We start from the raw sequence: 13,534 nt of genomic DNA on the forward strand, positions 1-13,534 counted from the left end.
AGATAGTTATATAGTTGAGTGTACTGCTTTTTCAAAGACTTTATTAATGGACGACAGGATGGATATTGGTTAGACGGATCTTGCTTGTCCCCTTTCTTGAAAAGAGGTGTAACTCTTGCTTGCTTCCATACTGATGGGAACCTTCCAGTCCTGACAGAGATGCTGAAAATGAAGGCCAGAGAAGGTATGATGATGTCCACAGCATCTTTCAGCATGTATGCACTTATCTTGTCTAATCCCACTGCCTTATTGGGTTTAAGCTGTTTAATCAACTTTTCAATACAGTCGCATGAAATTTGTTGAAAAGAAAAGGAAGTGCTGGGAGTTTTCACGTTGTCGAAGTTCAGCTTTCCAGAAGATATTTTCTCGGCAAGCTTTGAGCCAATATTGACAAAGTTATTAAAAGCCAATGCAATCGATGAAGGACTTGAAAAAATGATACCATCAACAGTTATACTGGTTATGCTGCTAGATGATTTTCCGGATGGAATAATCTCTCTAATTGCTTTCCACAGATCTCGGGAGTTACCATTACAATCATGAATCAAATTGCAATAGTCCTCAGATTTAGCCTTCTTAATAGCATGATGCACTTTGTTCCTAAGCAAATGGTGACACCTCCAGTGGTGACTAGATTTATTCCCTTTCGCCTTCCCAAGATGAAAGTCATGGTCCTTCATCAGAGTAGCAATCTCAGAAGTCATCCATGGCGTGGAATTGCCTTTAATACAATGGGTTTTAATTGGTGCTTACTTGTTAGCAACATCCAAGAATAACTTGTTCCAGATCAAGACGCAATCATCAGTGCTTTCTAGATTATTAAATGCAACATGCCATGGAACATCAAGGTCTTTCCTGAATGACTTTATATCATATGATTTAAAGCAGCGGTATTCAATGGTCTTAAGAGGTACTTTTTTCAGACCACTCTTAATTACATAGTATACCATGGCGTGATCACTCAAACCCAAATCCTCAGTCCCACAATCGATGATTTTATGCTTGATGTTAGTAAAAAATCAAATCAGTCAGTGATTCAGAGTTTTCAGTAGTACACGTTGGAGAGGTGATGACTTGGTCGAGGTCAAAGGCATCGGTTATTCCCTTGAACTTGCATTTAATTCCAGAACTTGTATTTCCCTTTGGTTTAGAGAAATCAACATTAAAATCTCCGAGCAGAACTTTATCAAAATTGGGGTCAATTCCAGATAATGATTTTTGAAAGTTCTCAATGAAGCCATCAATGGGTTGATTTGGTGGTCGATAGATACATCCAATGATGAGTGGTTTATTTGAATCCATAAGGACTCATTGTCATTTTGGAGGTTTTCCCTTTGAACGAAATTCAGTCCATCACGACAGTAAATACAAACTTTGCCACCATTTTTATCCATTCGGTCTCATCTGATACGGCAATAACCAGGCAAATTTAGCTCGCTGTCTTGAACATTACTTTTTAACCAAGTCTCAGAAAAAGTTATGACATCGAAGACTTTGGGGTTTCTACTAAGCAGTCTTAGTTCATCCATTTTACTGAGTAAACTACGGACATTAAAGTGAGCAATTGAAAGTCCTTACATTTGAAAATGGGAGCCTTGTTGCCTCCATTTCCCTTAAATCCATAAGTAGAGAGTGCAGGGCCAGGGTTAGATTCTATATCACCAGCCATTTGTAGGCGACCGATAGCAATTCCAAATTGGCTTACCAGACATAGCTCAAAGACAACAGCAGCTTGCAATGAGAGGCAAGTGGAAGATCGACTCGTACGATGTTCAATGGGATGTGGTGAGGTAAAAGTTGGCATAGAAAGTATAGTTCCAATATACAGATTATTTGCTGGAGATTTCGATGGATTCATTTGGTTATGCTTGGGGCTGCTGGCCAATAAATAAACAAACGACCAGAATTCTGAACCCAGCTTTGATGTTAAGCCTCACTCACAACCCACCAACATGCTGCTATGGGCAGTCTACGGTAAAAAATTTGGCAAAACCGTGGTTGAGACTTGCGCGACACTTGCGTGTGTTCAGTGCCGTAGAAGGTCGCAGACTGCCCGTGGAGACTTTTGGTTCTGCACATGCAAATTCTACAGGTCTTACGACAAATCAAGAATGCATACACTACGTACGGGACCTGTACTCCTTTTGTACGCCTGAACCAAGTCAGCAGCACGGATAGTAGGGGCTTTTTGTGATGACAGTAAGACGCATGAGTGACACAGTCATTGTATGAGTGATGTGCCTCAGAAGTACTACACAAGTATTCCACACTTGCTATTTGTGCGGCCCACAAGACAGAAGTATATCTCACTTTCTACTCCTATGTGTGACGTATACGCAGCGCACACGACCCGCACACGACAAGGGGCAAGACTCTGGGTGTACTGTATATATTGGGGGAGAAACCAAGGAACCGATCATGTAGTGTGTAGCATTGTAGAAGGGAAGAAGACCACGTCATTTGCTGTTTTTTATTTGAGTATATGTTAATTTACCATGCAAACATCAAATAATAAAACATGAGTATAAGGGAATAACGCATTTTATTACATTGTAAAAAATCCCAACTAAATAGCTCAACAGTTTGAGCACTGAAATACACTTTGACTCTGACTCCGAGCTACTGTCCTGCTCCTGCTGAGTGGTGGGATGGGGTGTCAGGATGTCCTTGTCCTTATCACTGAGCATGGCACAATGGCCTGACAGCAATGATGGGATTGCAGTGTTCTCACTTCTGGGTGTCATTAGCTGAAACATAGATGAAAATCAGCATGTATAATATTAATTACATAAGATACTGAAATGAATGTTTAAGGCATGTGTATTTACCTGTGAAAATACCTCTGACGGGGTGCTGTGCCTTCTGCCGGCTTGAAGGCATACTTCTCCCTGTCTGTGCAGGGCTTGCCGGTGCTGCTACCATCATCAAATTCTTCCTCCTCCTTCCCCTCATAGCATACTCATAGCGCAGGAAACTGGTAAAATGCAAGTCTCACACACTCCACACTCCGTGAACACACACTGATCATGTGCGTCAGATATATGCTTTCCACGGGCTAACGGCGCAGTTTTTCCCACGCCTCGAGGAAGTCAGGTGTGCAACCTGTACTTGATAAGTACTTTGCCCGTACTCCTCCCCCAAACTTTCCCCTGGGTTCACCATGACCCTGTGACCCGTGCGTGTCCAAAACACTTATGACGGGTTGTGAGCGAGGCTTTAATAATCACCATTGCGCGGGCTGCTTAGCGCACAGCGTGCACAGCACCCAGATCCTGATACACAAATCCAGATACTGGCACAAATCTAAATATGCAAAGTAGTCTTCAGTTAAAATCGTGTTTACAGGCCTTAACAAGCTGTTGGATTTGGCTAATTGAAAGGAAACATCCCCATCAAGGGAGTTGTCCACTGAAACAATGGAAAGGATTATAAAAAGTTCTGCAGGAAGGAAAATCCAACACAGAGTGTGGCAAAAGATGTTAGTTGTTCCCAGTCAGCTGTGTCTAAAATTTGTTGCAAGTATAAATAAAATGGGAGAGTTATAAAAGCGTCAGTATAGAAAACCCAAAGCAGTATGCCTTGAAAATAGAAAATGTACAGTACAACAAAACAAAGAAGCAGAAACAGGAGTCAATGTATGTTACAGAACTGTAAGAAATTGGATGAAAATGGGATTTACATATAGAAACCCAGCACGAAAACCTGAACAAAAGAAAACAAGGTTACAGTGGGCTAAAGAGAAGCAATAATGGACTGTAGATGATTGGATGAAAATCATATTACATGACGAGTCTGCATTAGCCAAGGAGATGATGATGGAACTTTTTGTTTGGTGCCGTTGTAATGAAATCTAAAGATGACTGCAAATTTCCACACTCCTTTATGATATGGGGTTGCATGTTGGGTAAAGGCCTCTGCATGCTCTTGCGACAAGGCTTTCGCAGATAGCTTTTCGCAGACAGTTGTAATTTATCGTTGAGCGGGGAGTAAAGGCCAATTTATGCTGACAACCCAGTCCTCGCAGACGGTGTCGCAGATAGTGTCTGCGTAGCCCCCCCACCTTCGCAAACGCTCTGCGCGCACCTCCCAAAAATTGTGACCACCGCAGAAGCCTCGCAGACAGCGCCGCAGACAAGAGGGCTCTGATTGGTCCACTCTACCCGCTGTACACGCACTTCCGCTTCCCTACTTTCCCGGTTTGTTTTGTTTTCACGACCGGCATTTTTAAAAACACGAGCGAAGATGGAGCAGCATGAAGAGCGGTTGATTGAGGAAGTGAGGAAGTACGTACATCTATACGACTCCAGTTCTAGTCATTATAAAAAAAAAAAAGTTCTAGTCATTATAAGTAACCGGAGGATAAACACTCCACTAACCACACCCACCAACTACTCCTAGCGACTTCGCGCCCCCTTGCGTTGTGCCGGTGAATAACATCGCGCACGCCTATTCCCCCGTTCAACAATAAATTACAACTGTCTGCGAAAAGCTATCTGCGAAAGCCTTGTCGCAAGAGCATGCAGAGGCCTTAATGGGCGTGTGCGATGTTATTCACTGCCACAGCGCAAGGGGGCGCGAAATTGCTAGGAGTAGTTGGTGGGTGTGGTTAGTGGAGTGTTTATCCTCCGGTTACTTAAGGCCAATTTATGCTGACAACCCAGTCCTCGCAGATAGCGTCGCAGACAGTGTCTGCGTAGCCCCCCCACCTTCGCAGACGCTCTGCGCGCACCTCCCAAAAATTGTGACCACCGCAGAAGCCTCGCAGACAAGAGGGCTCTGATTGGTCCACTCTACATCCGCTGTACACGCACTTCCGCTTCCCTACTTTCCCGGTTTGGTTTGTTTTCACGGCCGGCATTTTTAAAAACACGAGCGAAGATGGAGCAGCACGAAGAGCGGTTGATCGAGGAAGTGAGGAAGTACGTACATCTATACGACTCCAGTTCTAGTCATTATAAGTAACCGGAGGATAAACACTCCACTAACCACACCCACCAACTACTCCTAGCGATTTCGCGACTTCGTGCCCCCTTGCGTTGTGGCAGTGAATAACATCGCGCACGCCTATTACTCCCCGCTCAACGATAAATTACAACTGTCTGCGAAAAGCTATCTGTGAAAGCCTTGTCACAAGAGCATGCAGAGGCCTTTATAATGACTAGAACTGGAGTCGTATAGATGTACGTATTTCCTCACTTCCTCGATCAACCGCTCTTCGTGCTGCTCCATCTTCGCTCATGTTTTTAAAAATGGCGGTCGTGAAAACAAACCAAACCGGGAAAGTAGGGAAGCGGAAGTGCGTGTACAGCGGATGTAGAGTGGACCAATCAGAGCCCTCTTGTCTGTGACACTGTCTGCGAGGCTTCTGTGGTGGTCACAATTTTTGGGAGGTGCGCACAGAGCGTCTGCGAAGGTGGGGGGGGCTACGCAGACACTGTCTGCGATGCTATCTGCGAGGACTGGGTTGTCAGCATAAATTGGCCTTAACTGGCCAGTAAACAGTACAGTACACAGTAGTGGCTGGTGAATAGGGGGTGCTGGGGCACTGCCTCCTTCCAATTATCCAGATGAGAGAGACTATGTGATATTAAACATGAAATTAATTAAGTCAGAGTATTAAACTCAAATTTTTACTCCTCCTACTTTGCCCTGTATCCAGCTAATTATTTTAACCTGTTTTAAAACTGTATTTATTTAAATTTTATGTGAACACCTATACTTCTGCCTGCCCAAATGAGTGTGTATGTGGCTACACAAACTTTTGGAGAGTAGGTGACCCGAGGCTGCATTTTAATTGGCAGCTTCAAGATTTGGCCTGGGGCGCAGCAACGCCCACCCTGGACATGACTTCTTTTTATTAGCAGCCAATTGGAATTGTTTTTAGGTTGTGTGGGTGGGCTGTGTGTTTTTATTTATTTATTTATTTATTTATGGACCGTTTTCTACAGACCTTCACATTTGCGGCTGTTGCTTGCTGCTGCTTGTTAGACTAGAGCTTTCACAAGAAGGCTAGTTTAAGTGGACCCGTGGAGAAAGAAAATTCTATTCTATTATTTCTTTACAGAAACTTCCTTTTACACTGGAAGAAAAAGAGAATAAAGCAACTTGGTCCGGACCAGCCCAATTTAAGCATTAAGCAGCAGGCAGGTGATCAAAGACAGGCTTAAGGCCTCTGTATGCTCGTGCGACAAGGCTTTCGCAGATAGCTTTTCGCAGACAGTTGTAATTTATTGTTGAGCGGGGATAATAGGCGTGCACGATGTTATTCACCGGCACAACGCAAGGGGGCGCGAAGTCGCTAGGAGTAGTTGGTGGGTGTGGTTAGTGGAGTGTTTATCCTCCGGTTACTTATAATGACTAGAACTTTTTTTTTTTTATAATGACTAGAACTGGAGTCATATAGATGTACGTACTTCCTCAATCAACCGCTCTTCATGCTGCTCCATCTTCGCTCGTGTTTTTAAAAATGCCAGTCGTGAAAACAAACCAAACCGGGAAAGTAGGGAAGCGGAAGTGCGTGTACAGTGGGTAGAGTGGACCAATCAGAGCCCTCTTGTCTGCGGCGCTGTCTGCGAAGCTTCTGCGGTGGTCACAATTTTTGGGAGGTGCGCGCAGAGCATCTGCGAAGGTGGGGGGGCTACGCAGACACTGTCTGCGACGCTATCTGCGAGGACTGGGTTGTCAGCATAAATTGGCCTTACACTCAAGGCTTTTCCTGTGCCTGTTATGACAAATGGAGCTGGCTAGCTGGAAGCGGTGTGAGCCGCTTTCCCTGTTTGCTTTTTCAAAGTGTCTGCACCAAAACGTTGTGGACCGTGACAGGGGTACAAGACACCTTTCTGAAAAGTGCAAATGGCACAAAAGTAGCCACAGCCATCTTGACAATTGTTTGAAGAGAAGTTTCTTTGGCAGGCTTGGCATTGCTGACCAGTGAGATGCAGAAGAGGCTGAATGCATTGGCCATGCTGAGGTGACTGACTTTAACCAGAAGGTGATTGAGAAATTTGCAGCCCAGAAGAAAAGGAGGGCAAAATTTATGTTCAGATAGTGTTTGTTTTTAAACCTAAATATTGGCAGATTCTATGTACTCGCTCTGATCACTAAGCAGTACTCAAGCAATTGACTCCTTTGAGTACTTTGACTATGTTCTCAACACTTCACTCTTTTTGTTACTTTAATTTGTCCATTTACACTTAACATCTCTCACACTGTTAACTGCTTGTTGGCTGTAGAATGGGACTTCAGGCATTCTGTATGCTGCTGTTGCAGTGTTTTTGGACAGTGCTTGGGCGACATTTAGGCTACGTTTACATTAGACCGTATCTGTCTCGTTTTCTTCGCGGATGCACTGTCCGTTTACATTAAACCCCCTGGAAAAGCCAGGAAACGGGAATCCGCCAGCGTCCACGTATTCAATCCAGATCGTGTTAGCTCCGGTGCTGTGTAAACATTGAGAATACGCGAATACGCTGTGCTGAGCTCTAGCTGGCGTCTCATTGGACAACGTCACTGTGACATCCACCTTCCTGATTCGCTGGCGTTGGTCATGTGAGGCGACTGCTGAAAAACGGCGCAGACTTCCGCCTTGTATCACCTTTCATTAAAGAGTATAAAAGTATGAAAATACTGCAAATCACACACGGACTGGCCATCGGGAGTAGCGGGAGTTTTCCCGGTGGTTCAGTGTGGGCCGGCGGAGAAAAAAAAAAAAAAACGTTGCGCGCTGGCCTTTAATATGAAAAGCAATGTTAACAGTTTCTTTAAGAAACTGTTAACATTGCTTATTACAGTTAACATTGCTTATTACAGTTGCGTGCTGGCCTTTAATATGACAAGCAATGTTAACAGTTTCTTAAAGAAACTGTTAACATTGCTTATCATATTAAAGGCCAGCGCGCAACTGTTTTTTTTTTTTTTTTTCTCCGCCGGCCCACACTGAACCACCGGCCCACCGGGAAAACTCCCGCTGGCCAGTCCGTGTGTGCTGCAAATACTGATGCAAATACTGCCCATTGTGTAGTTATGATTGTCTTTAGGCTTGCCATCCTTCCACTTGCAAGTAATAAGTGATATGCGCTGGGATCACACACACAGCGGCTCAGTCCCGAATCGTGGCTTGTGCACTTCACTCGCGCGCTGTGTGAGCTGCGCAGGGCCGGAGTGCGCACCCTCCAGAGGGCACTCGCTGTTCAGGGCGGAGTGATTTGGAGCACAGGATGCCTGCGGAGCCGAGCGTATCCGTGTATTAGGCTTGCCATCCTTCTACTTGCAAGTGGTGAGCCTTGCGCGGCTTGCCATCCTTCTACTTGCAAGTGGTGAGCCTTGCGCATGCCCTAAATGCACTGGGATCATGTTACGCGCTGTCTGAAATGCACTGGGATCATGTTACGCGCCGTCTAAAGTCATGTGATTAGCGTATCCGCGTATTGGCGTTGCTGTGTGCACGGCTAACGGTTTTAGTGTAAACGCGAATCGTTTTAAGAACGTTAATCTGATGATCCGCTGATTCGACGTAATGTAAATGTAGCCTTAGTGTCGTTTTTTGATTGGTTTGAAGGGACGTTTTAATAACCAGTGATTTTGTAGATCATATTTAATGGCATGCATTCTTCCATCCTACCTTTTTACCTTTTAAATAGTCTCTCCTCATAATGTGAATCTCTCTGTAACACAAACTAAATTAAAAACCCAACTAAACCTAGCTCTTAATTTGTCAAAAATAAAAATCAAACTAAAAATACTCATGCACTCCTAAAGGCAATTTTTCTATGCTTTTTCACGGTAGATAATGCAAATAGCCCTCTGTATTTAATCTTTCGTTTGTCTAATTTTTATTTCAGTTTTATTTATCTGTATGACATTTTCTTGCTACTTTAACACGTAAATTTCCCTGATGTGGGATGAATAAAGTGAATCTAATCTAATCTAAAACTCGACTGAAATGAAAAACCAAATTGAAAGACTCAATAATAAAAACTAATGAAAATTTCAAAACTACAGTAACTCTGCCCCAACACTGACACCCTCCCCCCATCCCCAAGTATTTTTTAAATGTGGGTTTTTTTGTTGTTTTTTTAAGCACCAGTTGCCACTGACCACACAATCAGTGTACAGGTGTATGTTGAAATTTTGGACACTTTTTTTTTTCCCCCTCTTTCATTCAAGAGAAAATAGGTATGGTGAAGTAATTTCTAAGGATGATAAAGCATCTTGCTATGGAGCAAAGAGTGTTGAAGCATTTCTTCAGGAAAAGCATATCAACTCAATGACCTGGTCAGCAAACAATCTCAAGCTGACTGAAAATTTATAGTGGAAATTAAAAAAATTGGTCCATGTCCAGGACCCATCCTGTAAAACTGATCTGTCAAACGTTATATAAGAGAGTTGGAACTGGCTTGGTGGACAGTGTTGTTTTTTCATTAGTGAAGTCCATGTCTCAAAGAATTCAGACCCAAGGAGGAGCAACAAACTATGGGTGGTAAAAGAGAGCAACTGGACTTGCTTGAAGATTCTTGAAGACGTTTTACCTCTCATCCGAAAGGCTTCTTCAGTTCTGTCTGACTGGTAAGGAGTATCAGGTATTTATCCTCTCATGGATGAAAAGCTCATCTAAGGTGTCGTTGAGTCATCCTGTTGGTGTGGGTCACTGGGGGCTGAATGTGAATGGCCTCGAGAGTCATTAGGGTGATCAATGGATTGCCCGTTAAGGTGATCAATGGAATGCTGATTCTCTCTGTCCTCCTGTGAGCCACTGAAAACAGCTGGGTTTTGGTGTGCATTCAGTTGTCTGGGAAGTGTGCCAAGGACTGCATTGTAGGTGGCTGATAAATTATGTCTTAGACCCCCACCTCTGTTCAGTGATGGCCGTTCCAGGTTGACAAAAATGGCTTCTTTAACTCCTCGCTCATACCAACGATCCTCTCTGGCTAAAATGCGTACGTTGGAATCCTGAAATGAGTGTCCTTTGTTGTTAAGATGAAGGTAGACAGCAGAGTCCTGGCCTGAGGAACTGGCTCTCCTGTGTTGAGCCATACGCCTGTGAAGCGGTTGCTTGGTTTCACCAATATACGAGTCCGTGCATTGCTCACTGCACTGAATTGCATACACCACGTTGTCCTGTTTGTGTCTGGGTATTCTGTCCTTAGGGTGGACCAATTTCTGCTTCAGGGTGTTACTGGGTCTGAAACGTACCGGAATGTTGTGTTTGTAGAAGATCCTCCTGAGTTTCTCAGATAGACCAGAAATGTAGGGAATGACAATGTTCTTGCGTTTGTTCATGTTATCCTCCTTGTCCGTTATGTTCCTTTTCCTGCTCTTGAAGAAAGACCAGTTGGGATACCCACAGTTCTGAAGTGCTTTCCTGATGTGATTCTGCTCCTTCTCTTTTCCCTCTACCGTTGTAGGGGTGTTCTGAGCCCTGTATTGCAAGGTCCTAATGACCCCCAATTTGTGTTCCAGTGGGTGGTGAGAATCGAAGAGTAGGTACTGGTCCGTGTGTGTGGGTTTCTGGTAGACCTCGATGCTAAGGCTTCTGTCTTGTCTAATGTGTACATCACAATCCAAGAAGGCTAGATTATTCCCACTTACGTCCTCCCGAGTGAAATTGATGTTGATATCCACTGCATTGATGTGTTTAGAGAAGGCTTCCACTTCATGGGCTTTGATTTTAACCCAGGTGTCATCCACGTATCTGAACCAGTGGCTGGGAGCAACTCCTGAAAAAGTGGTCAAAGCTTTATGTTCCACTTCCTCCATGTAAAGATTGGCCACAATATCCCTACAACAGTAGAGGGAAAAGAGAAGGAGCAGAATCACATCAGGAAAGCACTTCAGAACTGTGGGTATCCCAACTGGTCTTTCTTCAAGAGCAGGAAAAGGAACATAACGGACAAGGAGGATAACATGAACAAACGCAAGAACATTGTCATTCCCTACATTTCTGGTCTATCTGAGAAACTCAGAAGGATCTTCTACAAACACAACATTCCGGTACGTTTCAGATCCAGTAACACCCTGAAGCAGAAATTGGTCCACCCTAAGGACAGAATACCCAGACACAAACAGGACAACGTAGGTGTATGCAATTCAGTGCAGTGAGCAATGCACGGACTCGTATATTGGTGAAACCAAGCAACCGCTTCACAGGCGTATGGCTCAACACAGGAGAGCCAGTTCCTCAGGCCAGGACTCTGCTGTCTACCTTCATCTTAACAACAAAGGACACTCATTTCAGGATTCCAACGTACGCATTTTAGCCAGAGAGGATCGTTGGTATGAGCGAGGAGTTAAAGAAGCCATTTTTGTCAACCTGGAACGGCCATCACTGAACAGAGGTGGGGGTCTAAGACATAATTTATCAGCCACCTACAATGCAGTCCTTGGCACACTTCCCAGACAACTGAATGCACACCAAAACCCAGCTGTTTTCAGTGGCTCACAGGAGGACAGAGAGAATCAGCATTCCATTGATCACCTTAACGGGCAATCCATTGATCACCCTAACGACTCTCGAGGCCATTCACATTCAGCCCCCAGTGACCCACACCAACAGGATGACTCAATGACACCTTAGATGAGTTTTTCATCCATGAGAGGATAAATACCTGATACTCCCTACCAGTCAGACAGAACTGAAGAAGCCTTTCGGATGAGAGGTGAAACGTCTTCAAGAATCTTCAAGCAAGTCCAGTTGCTCTCTTTTACCACCCATAGTTACTATGACCTGGATGACTGAGAATATTCACAGACGAGGAGCAACAAAGTACTAATTGTGTGTGCGCGTGTCTTTTTTTTTTTCCCCCTCATCATTGAGTGATTTTCATATTTTCCCCTTACTTGATCTTGGGGGGGAAAGGGAATGCTATTAATTGAAATAATTTAGTTTGTTTGAGGTCTTCTTCACAAAGCCGGAATGTTCAGCAACTTAAAAAAAGCAAAACAAACAAAAAAAACCCCTTGTTTGTGTCCTGTCATTTGTTTATTTGCTACGAAATAAAAGAGATGGGTGAACATCATCTAAGTCTGGTGATTCTTTATATGTATATTTTTTTTATTTTTTATTTTTGCCAGGGGTTGTAAATTATACTTGGTTTAGGAAGAGAAGTTGGCTTAACCACAGTGGAAAAAAGCACAAGTGAAATTATACTGAGAACTCATTTATGTTTTGCCATTAATAATACATGGAGTTTGTCCTTGTGTTTCTCACTGCTCCAGCTATTTCCAGGCAGGTGGTTCCCCTGAGCATGTTATTCAACTCCTGTCAGAGAATTATTCTGCTGTGGCCCAAACGGTGAATCTGCTGGCTGAATGGCTCATTCAGATGGGTGAGACTCGACCAAGATTATTGACGACCATAAAAAGATATCATGATTAGTACACAAAAGCTAACACTAAGAGGAAGTATCACAATTGTACAATGGGAGTGAGAATAAGATGAGAATGCGGTCCTGTTATAAAGTTCCATAATATGAGATATAGCAGGCAGGTTCTAGTTTAACCTAGAACTGTCAGATGATTTAAATATCATGATTAACTGAAATAAATCTTCTGATTAATGATCAGTTGTTTATATTTAATTTGAAGTTAAAAATGCATAGGGAAATGTTTTTGTTGTGTTTAACCAGTGGTTATGTGATGGTTATGTAAGAAAAGTGACACATTTTGAAAATTTCCTGTCTTAGCAATTTGCCTTCAGTTGTACTTGGATAAATCTAAACACAAATTATTTATTCATTAATCTTCAGTAACCACTTTATCCTGGGCAGTAGTATGGTGCAAACGGAGCCAACGTTGGCAAATCAGTAATACATTCGGGATGGTACGCCAATCTATTACAGAACCATGAACATCCCCTTTCACACCTGTGGGCAATTTAGTGTAACTAGTCTACTTTCTGGCATTATTTTGGGAGGAGGATGGCAACCAGAGGACCTGGAAGAACACAGTGATGCCATGTGAAAAAACTCCACACGGGCAGTACACTGAACTCAAGACAGAACTGGAGAGCTGTGAGGCAGCAGTGCTACTTGCGGCATCACTTTGCTTCTTAAACCTATTTAATTCTTAAGTATGGATAATGTTTACACTTGTGGATTTTTTTTTTAATTATTTATTTTTTAAATTTTTTGATGTCTCAGCTACTAGGTGGTGGAGGCATTATGTTTTCAGGTTATTTGTGCATCCTTCTGATCCATCAGTGTGTCTGTCTGAGCTTCTTGTTAGTGCAATATCTCATGAAAGAGTGTTTGAATGTTTGTACGGATTATATGGAATTCTTATTGTAACCAGCATATTACATTTTTGGGGAAACGCTAGAATTGTTCTCTGTCAACTCCATGTGTGTCGAGTACTACTTCTGAACATACTTTTTCTGTATTGTAAATCCATTTTGTGGCCACTGCCTCACATAGAGGCTGTACCCACTAGGTCATCGTGTTGTAAGAATTTAAGAAGTGTAACAATCGCGCGTATGCATACAGATGTTCCCATTAAAATGTATGAGTGTATACAATTCGGTTCACCATTCGAAATAAAT

The 13,534-nt window shown here is 43.2% G+C and overlaps 1 protein-coding gene across 4 annotated transcripts in view; it reads left to right on the top strand.

Moving 5' to 3' along the window:
• nelfcd (negative elongation factor complex member C/D) overlaps positions 1 to 13,534 on the top strand; it is a 159,327-nt gene that overhangs the window by 40,216 nt on the left and 105,577 nt on the right. For all 4 annotated transcript variants that reach the window (XM_060919066.1, XM_060919064.1, XM_060919063.1 and 1 more), the window contains exon 3: positions 12,214 to 12,323. In XM_060919066.1, the coding sequence (XP_060775049.1) occupies positions 12,214 to 12,323 (110 nt within the window). The remainder of the gene's footprint in view (positions 1 to 12,213; positions 12,324 to 13,534) is intronic.

Source organism: Neoarius graeffei, chromosome 4 (genome assembly GCF_027579695.1).
Source record: "Neoarius graeffei isolate fNeoGra1 chromosome 4, fNeoGra1.pri, whole genome shotgun sequence".
NCBI lineage: Eukaryota > Metazoa > Chordata > Actinopteri > Siluriformes > Ariidae > Neoarius > Neoarius graeffei.